The sequence below is a fragment of the Pichia membranifaciens genome (assembly GCF_001661235.1).
Source record: "Pichia membranifaciens NRRL Y-2026 unplaced genomic scaffold PICMEscaffold_3, whole genome shotgun sequence".
Classification (NCBI taxonomy): domain Eukaryota; kingdom Fungi; phylum Ascomycota; class Pichiomycetes; order Pichiales; family Pichiaceae; genus Pichia; species Pichia membranifaciens.
The window spans coordinates 1,274,890-1,289,293 of record NW_017566984.1 but is presented as its reverse complement, the minus strand read 5'-3'; the positions used below and the strand labels follow the sequence as shown (position 1 = coordinate 1,289,293).

The 14,404-nt window shown below is 43.1% G+C and overlaps 6 protein-coding genes across 6 annotated transcripts; 3 read left to right on the top strand and 3 right to left on the bottom strand.

The window, feature by feature from the left end:
• Nucleotides 1–543: 543 nt before the first annotated feature.
• On the top strand, nucleotides 544–2,208 carry PICMEDRAFT_11781 (hypothetical protein; the record flags this gene model as incomplete). The annotated part of the gene is made up of 1 exon (XM_019159840.1): nucleotides 544–2,208. One exon carries the CDS (start codon nucleotides 544–546, stop codon nucleotides 2,206–2,208), a length of 1,665 nt encoding a protein of 554 aa, XP_019017926.1.
• Nucleotides 2,209–2,470: 262 nt separating this feature from the next.
• Nucleotides 2,471–6,008, bottom strand: PICMEDRAFT_52694 (hypothetical protein; the record flags this gene model as incomplete). Its single annotated transcript, XM_019163166.1, has 2 exons — nucleotides 3,078–6,008; nucleotides 2,471–2,903 (listed from the first exon to the last, which is right to left on the bottom strand). Exons 1-2 carry the CDS (start codon nucleotides 5,972–5,974, stop codon nucleotides 2,471–2,473), a joined length of 3,330 nt encoding a protein of 1,109 aa, XP_019017925.1. The 5' UTR covers nucleotides 5,975–6,008.
• Nucleotides 6,009–6,244: 236 nt separating this feature from the next.
• PICMEDRAFT_72846 (hypothetical protein) lies at nucleotides 6,245–7,015 on the top strand (the record flags this gene model as incomplete). Its single annotated transcript, XM_019164309.1, has 1 exon — nucleotides 6,245–7,015. The coding sequence occupies one exon, from the start codon at nucleotides 6,245–6,247 to the stop codon at nucleotides 7,013–7,015; it is 771 nt and encodes a 256-aa protein (XP_019017924.1).
• Nucleotides 7,016–7,052: 37 nt separating this feature from the next.
• On the bottom strand, nucleotides 7,053–8,831 carry PICMEDRAFT_72845 (hypothetical protein; the record flags this gene model as incomplete). Its single annotated transcript, XM_019164308.1, has 1 exon — nucleotides 7,053–8,831. One exon carries the CDS (start codon nucleotides 8,829–8,831, stop codon nucleotides 7,053–7,055), a length of 1,779 nt encoding a protein of 592 aa, XP_019017923.1.
• A 586-nt stretch (nucleotides 8,832–9,417) lies between these two features.
• PICMEDRAFT_16634 (hypothetical protein) lies at nucleotides 9,418–13,117 on the top strand. Its single transcript, XM_019161287.1, has one exon. It carries the CDS (start codon nucleotides 9,684–9,686, stop codon nucleotides 12,996–12,998), a length of 3,315 nt encoding a protein of 1,104 aa, XP_019017922.1. The 5' UTR covers nucleotides 9,418–9,683; the 3' UTR covers nucleotides 12,999–13,117.
• Nucleotides 12,946–14,303, bottom strand: PICMEDRAFT_16631 (hypothetical protein). Its single transcript, XM_019161286.1, has one exon. The coding sequence runs from the start codon at nucleotides 14,254–14,256 to the stop codon at nucleotides 13,072–13,074; it is 1,185 nt and encodes a 394-aa protein (XP_019017921.1). The 5' UTR covers nucleotides 14,257–14,303; the 3' UTR covers nucleotides 12,946–13,071.
• Nucleotides 14,304–14,404: the final 101 nt, after the last annotated feature.

The window sequence follows — 14,404 nt, the reverse complement described above, 5'->3', positions numbered from 1 at the left end:
GCTAAGCCTCCGGAGCTGGAATGGCCGCCGTTTTTTTTTGTCACGGAAAAAAGCTTGGAGACACCCAAGCCTTGGACACGGACCACTGACACAAATTACGTCCATTGCTGCACGAGGATATTCCCTCCGGGCACCGATAAGGCGCCCTGAGATGAGGTAGCGAGCTAGCTGGAGGATGAGATGCGTGGCATTACATTCATTGGCCCCCGCCAGTGTTGCTTATCGGCCACATAATTGTGCATACATGCATGTATGTTATCTGCTTCCGCTGTTTTTCTTCCTTTTGATGCTTCCGACGGGTTGCACGTTGACTATCAACCCGTCTCTTAATATCTGTTCTATATTTGTGTCTGCTTATCTTATTCTCTTTAGTTTGCTTTTGCTGAATTTTCTCAAAAATTTCTACGCCTCTATCTGGTTCCATATATATATATCCCGACAACCCCCCCTCGATGATATCAACAGTACTACATTCTATCATTCAACTATATTACAAGAGTTGACATTCTTTTCCCAGCAGCACATTCTTATTAACGCATCCAAATGTCTGAGTCACTTGCCCCTAAGACGACGGCATTTTCTCCCATTACTTCGGTGCAGTCGAGATTTCATGAAATCACAACTGCAGCTTCCCACTTGAGAACTATTGACCCCAAAGAAGCCGAAAACGACGATGACTTGTTAGCAAAGATTGGGTACAAACAGGAGTTGAAAAGACGTTTTTCCACCTTCCAGATCTTTGGTATCGCCTACTCCATCATGGGGATTCTCCCTTCGGTATCCTCCCTATTGGGGACAGCGCTAGCTGCAGGTCCAGGAGGTGCAATATGGTCCTGGGTAGTCGCATCCAGTTTCATTTTGACTATCGGTATCTCAATGTCAGAGCTAGCTTCAGCAATCCCTACCTCCGGTGGGTTGTACTACTGGACTTTTTATTATGCCCCGGAGGCATGGAGAGTCCCTCTTTCATTTCTTATCGGTTTGTCAAACACCATGGCACTTTGCTCAGGTTCTGTCTCTGTCTTTTACGGTAACGCACAAGAAATCTTAGCTGCTGTGTATCTCAGCAAAAGTGGCGATTTTGAAATCACCACAGGCAAAACCTATGGTGTCTTTGCTGGGTGTCTCATCACCGGTGCGATAATCACTTGTCTCTCGTCGAGAAATGTGGCTATGTTGCAAACACTTTCTTCTGTCTGCCATTCAAGTCTTCTTGTCTTGTTTTTCATTGCTTTGCCTATCGGAACCAAAGTCAACAGACATGAGTTCAATGGAAGAGGTTTCATCTTCGGTGAGGTACAAAACTACTCAGATTGGCCAATTGGCTGGCAATTTTGTCTGTCGATTATGACGGCTGTTTGGACTATTGGTGGGTTTGACTCATGCGTTCACATGTCTGAGGAGGCCAAGAACGCATCATACGGTGTTCCAATTGGTATTTGTGGCTCTATCACATTATGTGGCTTCTTAGGATTCTTTATCTTAGTTTGCACTACTGCATGTATGAACCCAGACGTCGCTACGGTCTTAGCAACAGATACCGGCTTTCCAATGGCACAGGTCATTTACGATTCCTTGGGAAGACGCTGGGCCATTGCCTTCATGTCCTTGATGGCAGGCTGTCAATGGTTGATGGGTGCTTCTTTACTCACTGCTGCTTCAAGACAAATATGGGCGTTTGCCAGAGACGACGGCTTGCCTCTCTGTGACATTATTAAGGTCGTCAACAAGAAACTGAGGGTCCCTATCAGAGCGGTCATAATGGCATGCGTGGTCTCCTTAGCCGTTGGATGTCTCTGTTTGGCAGGTAGTGCTGCAGCAAGCGCTTTATTTGCCCTTAGTGTCCTCGGCAACTACCTCTCATGGTGTACCCCAGTTTTCCTCAAGCTTACCTTCGGTAAACACAAATTTACTCCAGGTAGTTTTTACCTTGGTCCAATTCTCTCCGAAGTTGTCGGATGGATTGGTTGTATCTGGGGGGCTTTCATCATGGTATTAGTCTGTTTCCCATCGCACAAAAGTGTAACCAAAGAAACTATGAACTATTGTGTGGTCATTACAGTGGGCGTGTGGATGCTATCTATTATTTTCTTCTTCTCCTACAAGTATAAGTACTACCACGGTCCAAGAAGTAACTTGGATGATGATACCATTGAGGTGGTTTCAAGTGCCGAAGAAGTCTCGTATCCACAAGACGAAAAAGTTTAATAAGGTTCTTAATCCTTACAATCACCATCTACTTTCTTATAGTTTTTTCTTTCAATTCATTTCGAATATATTTATTATTTTGTATCTAAACTGTTTCTGTGTTTTCCTCTTATGATCAGAGTAGTACTTCACAACATCTACTTCAATTTTTGCCCAAATACCCCACGTTGCAGACCATGATATGCTCAGATTACGCTTATCATCTTCACTGTATACAACATCTATTCCATTACTTTTACACGCAGTACAAAACTCTAAATACCTATAAATTGGCCCATGACCCACCACAAATGCAGATACGCTGATAGTGCTGGAAAACAGGATTTGTGACAAATGACATGCTATTTGGGATAAACATAACTTCATCATGAACAACTGAAATAGCGCCACAACGAATGCATTTCCTGAGAACGGACTTTTCATTTCCGAAAGAAGAATTGATAACACTGGTTACCGGAGAGACAGAAAATGCCGAGCCATTACCATTGGTAGTACCGTTGGCAACAAGAGTCTTTTTACTTTCTTCCCGAGAAAATGCCAATATTTCTTCGGGACTGACCCATTCTTTCCTGAGGTCATCTATGAGACCGCCATTTTTGATACTTCTTAGCAAAAGTTGGCCATAAATTTTCCTTGACTTTCTCATGTCTGTCCTCGGAAGTAAAACAGAACCCAAATTATCTTTATCTGCAATACTATTCTCTTGCTTGACTTTGACTGTGCCATTATCTCCGTGGTCAGAATAGTCGTGCGATATGTTGGAATCATCATTCAAGTCCATGTTCCAATCTTCTGCCAAGCTCTTATCCTGGTCGTAGTCAAATGCTTCCTTATCCTCGTTTTCCTCATCATCTTCTAATGTATCTAACCCAAGCCATGACACATCGTAGAAATACAAATCCGACATCTTTGTACCTGAAAAGTTAAGTACAGATTTGCTAAAAACTTCACTTAGTTTTTTCATGGCATCAACAAAATTCTTCGACACATACCCTTGACAAACAATTTGTTGTTCAACAGCGAGAGACATTGGTGGATCCAGTTTCATGTTTCTTAGCGGCCCATCTGCTTCCGATAAGAATTTCTCAAATGCAATTAACGATACCGGAAGTCTTTTAATCATAAGCCCCAATCTGTAATATGCTTCCACTGTGGGAGTTGTGACTATGGCCTTTCCGGTTTTGGAGTTAGCGCCTGAACCAGAACGCCCATTACCACCAAACTTACGTTGAACGACTGAAATATCATTTGAAACCAAAAGATCCTCTATTACGTCAAATGCACCTAACGGGTTATCCGTAGTTATCTTTGCAGTCAAATTGGAGTCATTCTTTTCTACAAATTTTTGGATAAACGAAAATAGTCTTCTGATATTTGCAATCGAGAACACCAAAAATGCACGTGGAATCTTCCCCAAAATTAATGGAATCACAATCGAGTTCTTAATAAGTTTTTCTGTTAACGTCGGGTTTTGGGACTTGAAAGCACTATCAAGTTCTAGCAATTCTTGGGATAATAAAACAACATAATCCAAACACCAACGAATGACACCAATAACCGACAATATACACTCTTCACGCATCTTTGCGTTGAGAAGTGTATCTGTTGTTGGAAAGCCCTTTCTCGCGAACCGTTGCATATTAGAGTATATGGTATGGATCGTGTACATAACCGAAGATGCAACATACCTGAGATTGACCAATGCTAAAGCAATTTTACCACTTCTAGTTTTTTTCCAGTTTTCTGATGTACCTAGTGATAATTGGAGAGTCAAAAGCCTTTGTAGTGGTTGATTTTGTGTCATTTTATCTGATTGCTCTGGTGGGATATCGATATTCAAGTTGATAGCTCGATGTGCTTCTTGGACAACAGATATCATCAATCGGTATGAATAGTTATCATTTGCTAGCTTGGAAGATAACATCAAATCATTTCTGGTCGTAGCCACTAAATCATCTGTAAAATAGCCAAAGTAGCAAGCTGTAGTGTGACGTAATGCCAATGCTGCTGCTTTGGTTAAAATCAACCCTTTTTTTTTGCCATCTAAATATCTTTTATCCACTCCAGCAGCTGTGACACATGAAACTTCTAGCGCTTTTTTACCTGTTGGCAAAAAAACATAAGCACACATATTCGGAGATAAAGAACAGTAAACAGGCTGGGTCATGATTTTAGGAAATTCAAAGCCAGCATCAAGCAAAGAGTATATAGCCTCTGGAAGATGTGGTTCAGTTTCATCTGGACTTTGTGACAAGTAGGCTGGACTGAATTTATTGATTACCTCTGAAAAAGTTTTTCTTTCAAAAACCTTAACAGCACCTCCTGCAACCACAACAGAGAAGTACATATCCAAATGTAAGAGTTCCAAAGTTATTATGGAGTCATTTATCATCAAAGCTTGGAGGTATTCAAGTTTGTATATCGAGTCTGGGGATAACAAGACGTCAACATTGTTTTTTGAAGCAATGTCTTTGAAACTTTGGTGTATCGTTTCGGCACTTAAAATATTTTTAAGCTGATAGCGAAGAATCATGCTCTTTACAGGGTCAGTAGAAAGTTTTCTGCTATTTTCAAGCGTGATCAGTACATCCATCATGGAATCCACCTCAAAATTTGGAGATATAAGGTCAACATTCACAAAGGAATAACCACCAAGTATATTGTCTAGCGCTTTTTGATGTATCTTTTTAATGAGTAATTTCGGAGGCGTTCTCTCATCATTAGGAACCCGATAATTGGGATTCTCTGCCAGAAGCTTTGCTGCCTTGTCAAGATAATTCCATTCTATGTCAATCTCATAAAACTTCAGAATCTTGGAAATTTCATAGTACGCCGCTATAATTATCTTTCCATCTTTCTGGAACCCAATACTTGCTTTGTCAATCGTATCGTAAGAGCTGCCATTTTCCCCATCGTTCAGACTGGCTATGACTTTGTCGTATTCGATACCATGTTCTTCTTGATGGAATAAACAAACTTCTCCATTTCGACGCAATATAATACATGCTTGCTTCGTGGCTAGGGGGTGAACAGCACCATATGATTTGTGTTGCTGCGCATTATACCTATAGTAAAATCCCGAGGCGTCATCGGATGCAGCTCCCATCTTGGAGGCACAACCATTCAAGACCTGGTTTTCGGCGTTTTGTTGAATTCTCATCGCTGGTATATTGGAAATTACGGACTTATCTAGATTAAGCCACTTACCAGTTAGTATTTGGTTGCCAATAGTATTTGATTGCTTGTGCTGAATATTCGAAAGAGATAACTTATGAAGATCTGAGTAGAATATCTCGCAAGTGTTGAAAGATGTACGAGAATATTGGACTTGTAAAATATTTTGATTGACATCTTCCTGAGAAGTCAGGTAAGAATTTGGCTTGTTGTTTTTTAGTCTTTTGATACCAGTGACCAATATTGTCACATGTCCATCTTTGTCTGCCGTTAATAAATCCCATCCGGTGTTACTGAAACAAACGTAGTTGGTGGGTGCCAAGTGTTTGCGTTGAAGATTGTGGCCTGCCTCCTCCAATAAAGTCTCTATACTGAAAATCGTCGGAGGAGCTAATTGCCAATGCTTTCCATCCATGCATTCCAAATAGGTTACTCTTAGGTTACCCGCTGTGCTTATGAACCCATCATCATTTTCAGGTTCTAGCGTGTAAGCAATGTGTCCTTGTCTGGACCAAGACACACTATTTCTTTTCTCAAAATGTAAAGATCTGTTCACCTCTATATTACTGATATGGTAGTCTTGACACGTCATGGCTGCGTGTAACCTCTGTCCTCTAACGGAAGCAAGAGACTTGTTAGCTTTCATGACTACAGTAATGTGCGCAAGACGCCAACATGAACGAAGCCATTTTGCAGTTGAAGAAATACAGGCGCGGTAGATGGACGGAGTGTGTGTTGACTGAGAGGGTGAGTACAATTTGGATGATTGAACCTCCTTCCCTAAAAGGAACAGGAGGCAATTGCCGATTATTAGAATTTTCTTTTTGTATACTTGCACCAGCAATCTTTTGGACAAGATAGTATGGATTTTGCACACTTTTGCGGATGGGCATATGCGATATTCTGGGGAATATCCTTTTATCCGACGCTCTACTTGAATTACACTTTGAAAACATCGGATTCCATCTCTTTGGACTACATAGTGCTAAACATATTAGGTTATTTCTGTTATTGTATTTCAATGTATCTCCAACTATACAATGCTGATGTAAGGACACAGTATCAAGGATACTTTGAGGGGAAATTGCCGCTGTTATCCAATGCAGATCTCTTTTATTCATTTCATGGGATGGCATTATTGCTTGTGCTAGCTTCACAAATTTTTTGCGGCAACACTATTTGGAAATTTAAAAATGAACGAAAGAGTTTCAAAATACATACCTTAAGTAAAATGGTATTGATGTTGTTTCTAGTCTTTGCAATTTTCAGTTGGAAACTTGGTGATCCCGTGTTTGCCTTACTTAACTTTGCAATGAATTTGGCCTACTTCAAGATCATCATCAGTTTGATCAAATACATCCCACAGGTATTGCACAATTACAGAAGAAAGTCCATGTTTGGGATATCCCGGCTCCAGATCATCTTCGATATCACGGGCTCATTTTTCTCGTTTGCTGAATTTTACTTGAAGAGTGATATACCCATCGTCGAGGCAATAGATGCAAATAGAGGCAAGGTAGGGATCACGTGTGTGACATCATTATTTGCTACAATATTTCTTTACCAGATGTATATCTATGGGACTTCAAGGTCAGAGCAGAGATTAAAAGAAAAACATTATGATTTAGCTTAAACAAGAGTTACATTAAAAATAAGATAGATTACGAAGATTAGTCTTGGATTTCATCAACACTCTGGATGTATTCGAAGATGAATGCAATACATTGTAAATGAGAGTCGAATTCAATGTATTCGTTAATTCCGTGGGAGTTACCGTTGACACTTGGAAGGACACCAGGTCTGTATCTGTAGATATGATCTGTCAAGTTCCAGTACAATTTTGTGTCGGTATTTCCCGTTCCCAAACCTGGAGTGACTACCACTTGTTCGTCAGAGTTGTTGAATCTATCTGGATAAGCGAGCTCTTCATAGACATGGCGAGCAGTTCCGGCAAAGATTTTCCAGTGCATGTCGTTGGCAGCAGTAACTGGCGAAGGCTCCAAGATGGTAATAGGCTTGACGGTCATTATTCCGACGTCTGTGGCAGGAAGAATAACCACCTCTGTGCCGTTGCTGTATGGGAACTGAGCACTGAGACCAATATTGTACTGACGAGCAATTGTCTCGGCGTCTTTGAGGAACTTCTTGAATGCGAATGTGACGCTTTCCTCCACGGCGACTCTAGAGTTGACGACGAGCTCAACGAACTCTGGTAGGGCGTTGTACTTGACACCCCCGTGTATAACGTCTAGGGCTTGTGTACTTTTGATGGCATAACTCGTGAATCTGTCTCTGTTCATGAACTCTCTGACGTTGGCGTTGGCCTGTTCGTCGATTTGAGAGTTGAGGATGTCCTGCTTTAGGAGTGGGTCGATGTCGACGGCATGTTCGGCAAGACACACATACTGGTAGAAGGTTGGGTTTTTCTCAACGAAGTAGGTTGGGAACTTGTCGTTCTCTATCTCGACAATGAGACTGCCCATCATGCCGATGGCGGTGTGATCCTGAGGGACGGAGGAGTGGCCTCCTTTCTTCTGGATGGAGAGGGAGACGTCAAGGTATCCCTTTTCACCTGTGCCGACGACAGCCATGGTGGTGCCGCTGATTTCCATCATGGAGACTCCACCTTCATCCATGACGGCGTACATGGACTTTGCGCCGTAGAGCTCCTCGATGAACTCTGCGTTCTTGTTCCGAGGGCCCAAGATCTCCTCGTCAAAGCCGTAGGAAAACACGACGGTTCTCTTTGGCTTGAAGCCGGCCTTGATGAGCTCCTCGACGGCCTCGAAGTGCGAGATGAGGAGGTTCTTGCAGTCGCCGGAGCCTCTGCCGTAGAGGTACTTGCCGTCATAGTCGCCCGAGAAGGGACCATGCTCCCACTTGGCGAGAGAGTCCTCCGAGATGGGGACCACGTCCTGGTGCGCCATCAAGAGCAGCGGCTTGAGGGACTCGTCGCTGCCCTGCCAGATGTACACAAGGCCGTGGTGGTTGACCTTGTGCAGCTCGGTGTGCTCGTGGAAGAGCGGGAAGTCTTTGCGCAAGCTGTCGAGGAAGACGTCGAAGTGCTCGAAGAGCGGGAGGTTGCTGCCCACGTCGAGCGGCAGGTCGTCGAAGCTCGACGTGTCGATGCGCACCGCATGCTGCATCTTCGACACAGACTCGTTTCTGAACCCCTCGTCGTTCATGATCTTGTCCAACGTCTTCTTGTATGTGTCATACGTCTCAGGTCTGTGGATCCCCACCGAGGGACACTTTGGCTGTGCTGCAGCCGCCCCAGCCTTCCCCAGCCTCCCGGCAATAGCCCTGTCCGGCGAGTAGCACTGCTGCAACACCGTTGCAGACGCCACCAGGGCCACCAGCACAAACCCGAGCCATGCGTACGAGCTTAGACCCTTTCTGTTCTTCCGTGTGTATAGCGGGATACCGCTGCTGTTCTTCTCCGAGTCCATTGTGTCGTTCTCCGGTTGCTCTTCTTTCTTCTCTGCTTCTGCAACTGCTGTCACTGCTTTTGCCCCCTATACTGTAGTGTCTTGCTACTCCGACCACACCACTGACAGCACTCCCGGCCCTTATATACTGCCTCCCAGACCCTACACCTCCGGCTGCCTGGCCTATCTCTCTCCGCTACCGTCCTCGACTCCCCGAGGACGATAGCGGGTCTCCCGACCTCCGCTCTCCGCCGCACCGCCGCCATTTGCGGGCGTAAGCGCGTCCCCGTCGGAAAGAGACACGCCCGCAACCCGCAACGGGCCACACCCACCAGCCACAGCACACCAGCCACACTGCACCGCTCGGCAAAATCCGCTCCCCCCACCTTGGGCCCCACCGCAGTGGCGCATGCAACGGCCATCCGTGCACCGCACCCCGTGCTGCCTCCCCCAGGGTCATACCCCCGGTTTTCGACCCCGAGGCCGTCTGGACGGTTGCGGTTCGGCTCTGGGGCTCGTGGGCCGGGGGATTGCAGCAAGCCGGGGTGCTCTTGTGGACTGCATTGGCAACAGCATTGGCTTGTGGGCGTCCAGGATGTGAAGGGCCTCTTTTTTAACAGGATTGGGGCTCAGAGAGGGAGAAAGCGGGCCGGGGTGAGATTTTGTATCGCTTCTCTCCGTGGAGTGCCTAATTTTTTCCCCTACGTGGGGGAGAGGAAACCTTATAGGCTCTCTCTGCCTCCGGCATGCGTTCGGAACCTGGTTGCGGTGATAGCACGCTAGGCTGTATTTGGCGGGCAGTACTTCAGAGGACCGTAGGACATCCGGAGGGTGATATTGCGAGGCTTCTTGTTGATGTGAAGGGAGCAGGAAATGAGCAGGGCAGGCGAGGATTTAGGCAAGTCAAGGCTCAAGCACCACAAGGTGCTTCCCAACGTGCATCCGACGAACTCGTTGATTCTTCCCGACGGGAAGATCTTCAAGGTCCAGAAGAAGCGGCAGCGCAAGATCCACAGCTGCATCCCGTGCCACCAGCGCAAGATTAGATGTTCCCGGGAGACCCCAACGTGTCTGAACTGCCTCAAGCTGGCAGAGAAGAACCCCTCTGAAAAATATGAGATCTTGGACGCATGCAAGTACTTCGACAACGACAAGAAGAAGAATTTAAAGAAAAAGGGCGTTAGTTTTGGCACATCGGCGGCGGCGGCGGCGGCGACAGCGTCGTCGTCAAGGAGGAGCATGAGAACCGCTGTGTCCTCTTCCGGAGCGGGCCATGTGTCGAACGACACCGAAGAGCTGGAATATGAAAAACTCAGCGGAGAGGAGGAGCAGGAAGAAGGGGCCGAAGAGCTCGACACGGCTTATCAAAAAGACAGCGGGGACTGCCAGCAGTTGGCAGGCATCAACAACAATAGCAGTAGAAGTAGAAGCAGCAGCAGCAATAGTAGCACAACCAACTCGCAGACAGACGCTTTTTCCAGTATCTTAGTTACCCAACCTTTCTACGAAAACGACTATGCCGGACACTTCGGAAGACCCACCGGTGTAGGAGCAAGGGAGGGCGGTGAAGAACCGAAAACCTACAGCAATACCAACCCCACCGCCGGCGCCCGCACCGATACCAGAGACACGGCCGATCTCAGTGCTGAGGGGAAGACCAGAAGCAAAAGCAAGAGCAGCAAAATTGACAACACCAATAATGACTATAATACCGGCAACACCAACTATACTATCAGCCTTGGCCAGAGAAATGGAGCTGGCGAAAAATATAATCTTGTGGAAGATAATGTTAACGAAAAATTGGGCCACACTAACGAATACACTAACGACTTCCCCATAGACCAGAATGAGTTTGTGTATGTACCAAGAGACGAGTCCGGCGAGCATATGAATGACGCAGAAAGAAATGGTTTCTCCTATCAGAACCCGAACAACCTCTATCCGGACGACCACATATATTCTCACTACTCAAAGCAATTTGCCTCCCAGTTCATTACGATGCTCAACAACCTCCCCACGAGAGAGAGATCAGACGAGTTGTTAAAGAACTTCCAAACAAACGTGCATTCTTTGCTACCGATTTTGGACATGAACGGTTTCTTGGAGAAATACGACGAATTTTGGTACTGCGGCTTGTTTTTGACTGACAACATAGAAAAATTGTATCAGTATACCATCTACTTCAAAGACAAGTACCCTTCTGTCATACCCGGCAAGATCAACGATTTCCTGTATTGGTATCACAAAACTAACGGCTCATTAAATCCTTCCAACTTCTCAGAGTTTTTGATCCTTCTTTACGCCGTTTATTATACCTCAATTTCAAGCTCAGTCTACGAATTTCTTTCCAAGAAATATGACAACTTCAACAATATTTTGTCTTACAAAAACGAGGTTAACAAATACTACAACATGTTCAAAAATATGAACCACAAGGGACTCAATAATCCAAGGGTCATGTCCTTGGCAGTTTTACAAATCAATGTGTTAGTGCAATCGATTACCAACCTTAAGTCAGGGAAATCCTTGATCAATATTTCCAAAATTTTGAGAATTTGTCAATTCTATCAATTGAATAGAGACCCCGTCTTATATCATGCACTCAAAGATAAAGAATTGGTACAGACCAGAAGAATAGTTTGGTGGCAAATTTTCTTATTGGATAATCTAGTATCATTTTTCTTAAATTTAACTCCCTCAATCAAGTTGTCTGACTTTGATACTAGCTTATTGATGGAGAATTTGGATCATGACTCATGCGCTAATTTTTCAATTATGTATTTGAACTGCATGTACAGATTTATTCTGATTGTCGACGACTTGAATGGTTTAACAAACGGCTTGAACTTTCAGCTGAAAAACGAGGATATTAATAAGATGAAAAGTAATATCAATAATTTGTTCATCACTTGCAACTCAACGATGAAAAAAATGAGTGCCATATTTTACAGTATACCCAACAACAGTGAAATGTTGTCTACGGACAACAACTCAAGTTCCAATCCAAGTCCATCTAATCAATACCAGCATCGCCCAATCTCACGCCAACAACAACATCAAAGTCCACTGAGCAATAGTGTAGAAACCGATCCAACATTAAACTCAACCAGCTACAGCTTCCACGAGCCATCGCTTGACACTTTCAGGTTTTTCATGTCTTCTTTAAATATTTTAAGTGACAAGATGTTGATTATGCTCCAAAAAAAAATCTTACTGAGCCCATATTTGATTTATGACACCCACAAGACAAACTCGAATCTAAATTTGAGGTTGAATAGTACCGAGTACAGTTACACAGATTTACAAAACAACTTGTTACCATCGCTTCTACACTATTTGGACACTTTCTTGTTGTTATCGAAAAAGGATATGCTTAAGTTTAACTGGAAGCTGAAAAATTACATTCCTATTGATGAGTTGATTTTGCTAATGCAAATATTAGCAACAAACTACAAGTCGGGGATCTTTCAAAATGAAATTGATAAATTCTCTGATATAAACTTAAAAATATATTTGATTGATCAAACAATAAATTCATTGAAGTTGAACTGGCATCTCAAATTATCAAGTGTCAACAAATTGATTTCTTTGACGTCTAAACTATGGGAATTGATGATACTCAAATTCAACATTGATTTAGCTTTGTCCTACTCGATGTCTGACAAGTACATCTTCCCTAAACCTGTCCATGAAGTTTTGTCACCGGGGAACTATTCTCGGAACATTAATATTTCGTCCAATTCTGTTAGTTGCGCAGAAATAGCACCAAGGACAATTGGAATTGCATCAGCTCTGGATACACCTCTTCGAAATATGGACTCAAAGCAAAAGGGTACAATGAGCAATGATACCCCAGATCAAAATCCGTTCAACTACTTAAATCCATCAAATAATGAGAAACAAAGCTACAACAAGCAAAAGACCAATGACGCGATACGCCCATCATGTTCGATAGTGGACATGAACTTGAACATTAAGGAGAGGTTTTTCAGTGTTGCTAAACTGGTGGAAGATGAACTTTCCAAAGAAGGCGGATCTGGAATAATACAAGATACAGATGACAATGAAGAAGGGTGGTTCAATCTCGGCACAGAAGAAGAATATGGATTAAACTCAATTGATGATTTCCACTTCTACAAGAACTTGAAATCTGATGTCATCAGGCTATTCAAACTCGTTGTGTGTTGAATTAACATGCTCACTATATAGCTATCAAGAGATAATGTTTTGTATACGTCTAAAGTCAAATCATTAAACTTCCTCAAAGCTTGTTGTAAGCAAAAAGGAATGTGACAATGATCATCGCAGTTAATGCATATGAGTAAAAATAATCTGTGTTTTCCTTCCATGCTAGCGTTATCACATTATTAGATCCGAAGCTAGTGTTTCTGATTGAAGACTTGGTGGTAGCATTGGGACGTTTCGAATCGGACACATCATACACTTTCCTCAATTTAGTCTCCGCACTATAGTCAATCTCATCGCCATCGTAAACATAAAGTAAATTTTCACTTGGCTCATCAATCACCGTCTTCTGCACATTTCCAAAAAAATCTGTAATCAATACGTCCTTGGGATCTCGGTTAAAAAGTTCTGTACTTATTCCCACATTTGAATGAATCTTTTCATACGTGTAAGAATCAAATAGATCTTGTAACGTCGACTTGGAGGTTGTAGTGATATTTTCCAAAAATTCTAAAGTATAATACGTAAACCGATCAATGACTGCAACTCCTATTTCCGTGTCAGAATGATGGGAATACGAAGATTCATGTAAGGCGCTTGATCCGCAAGAAATTATGTTAGGAGAATAAAATTTGGAATACATGGTGTTAGCCTGACAAGTATCAATCATGAAAAAAATTTCATTGTATCTCTTCTTTTCATACATCTGTTCAAATGCATCGGCAATATCATAACTGGAAATTTCCTCAGCATCTTGGAACTTTAAAAATTCATCACCGCCATGGCCCGTAAGGTATATGAATATGTTAGAGTTTTCATCTGTCAAAAGCCTTTTACTTCTTGGCTGTTCTTTTGGCCAACGATCCGTTAATAAACGAATAAAATTCTCAACTGTCACTTCATATCCTCTGTAGTCTACTTTGATATTGTCACCATATAGCTCCAATTGTCTATCTGCATTGTTAAAAACTTCACCCTGGAAAGCATTTCTTGGGTTACATGCAATATCATCACTTAGCATGAGGATGATCTGTGAATCTGGAATACCAAGTCTTTTAACTGTACGATACATGGATAACGAGTTTGCCATATGTCTGTAGTTAAACCAAAACCTAGAGGTAGATATGATCACTGCCCAGTTGTTTGTGTGCTGATGTTCAGACTCAGAGTTGTCCGTTGTTTGTGCATTACTAATGAATGGTTCTGCGGCAAATACCGTAGAAACCACTAAAGCAAGTAGCGGTAAGAAGCTCACTTTCATTTTCTAGTTTTTGATGCTTCAAATGTGCCGGATTATATCAAACAACGAGACCACTTACCAACAGGTGAAGTGTCAACATGAATTGGATGAAACTGCTAAATTTCTTTGCATGCGCATCGTAAACAAAAAAAAAGACACACATTGATTT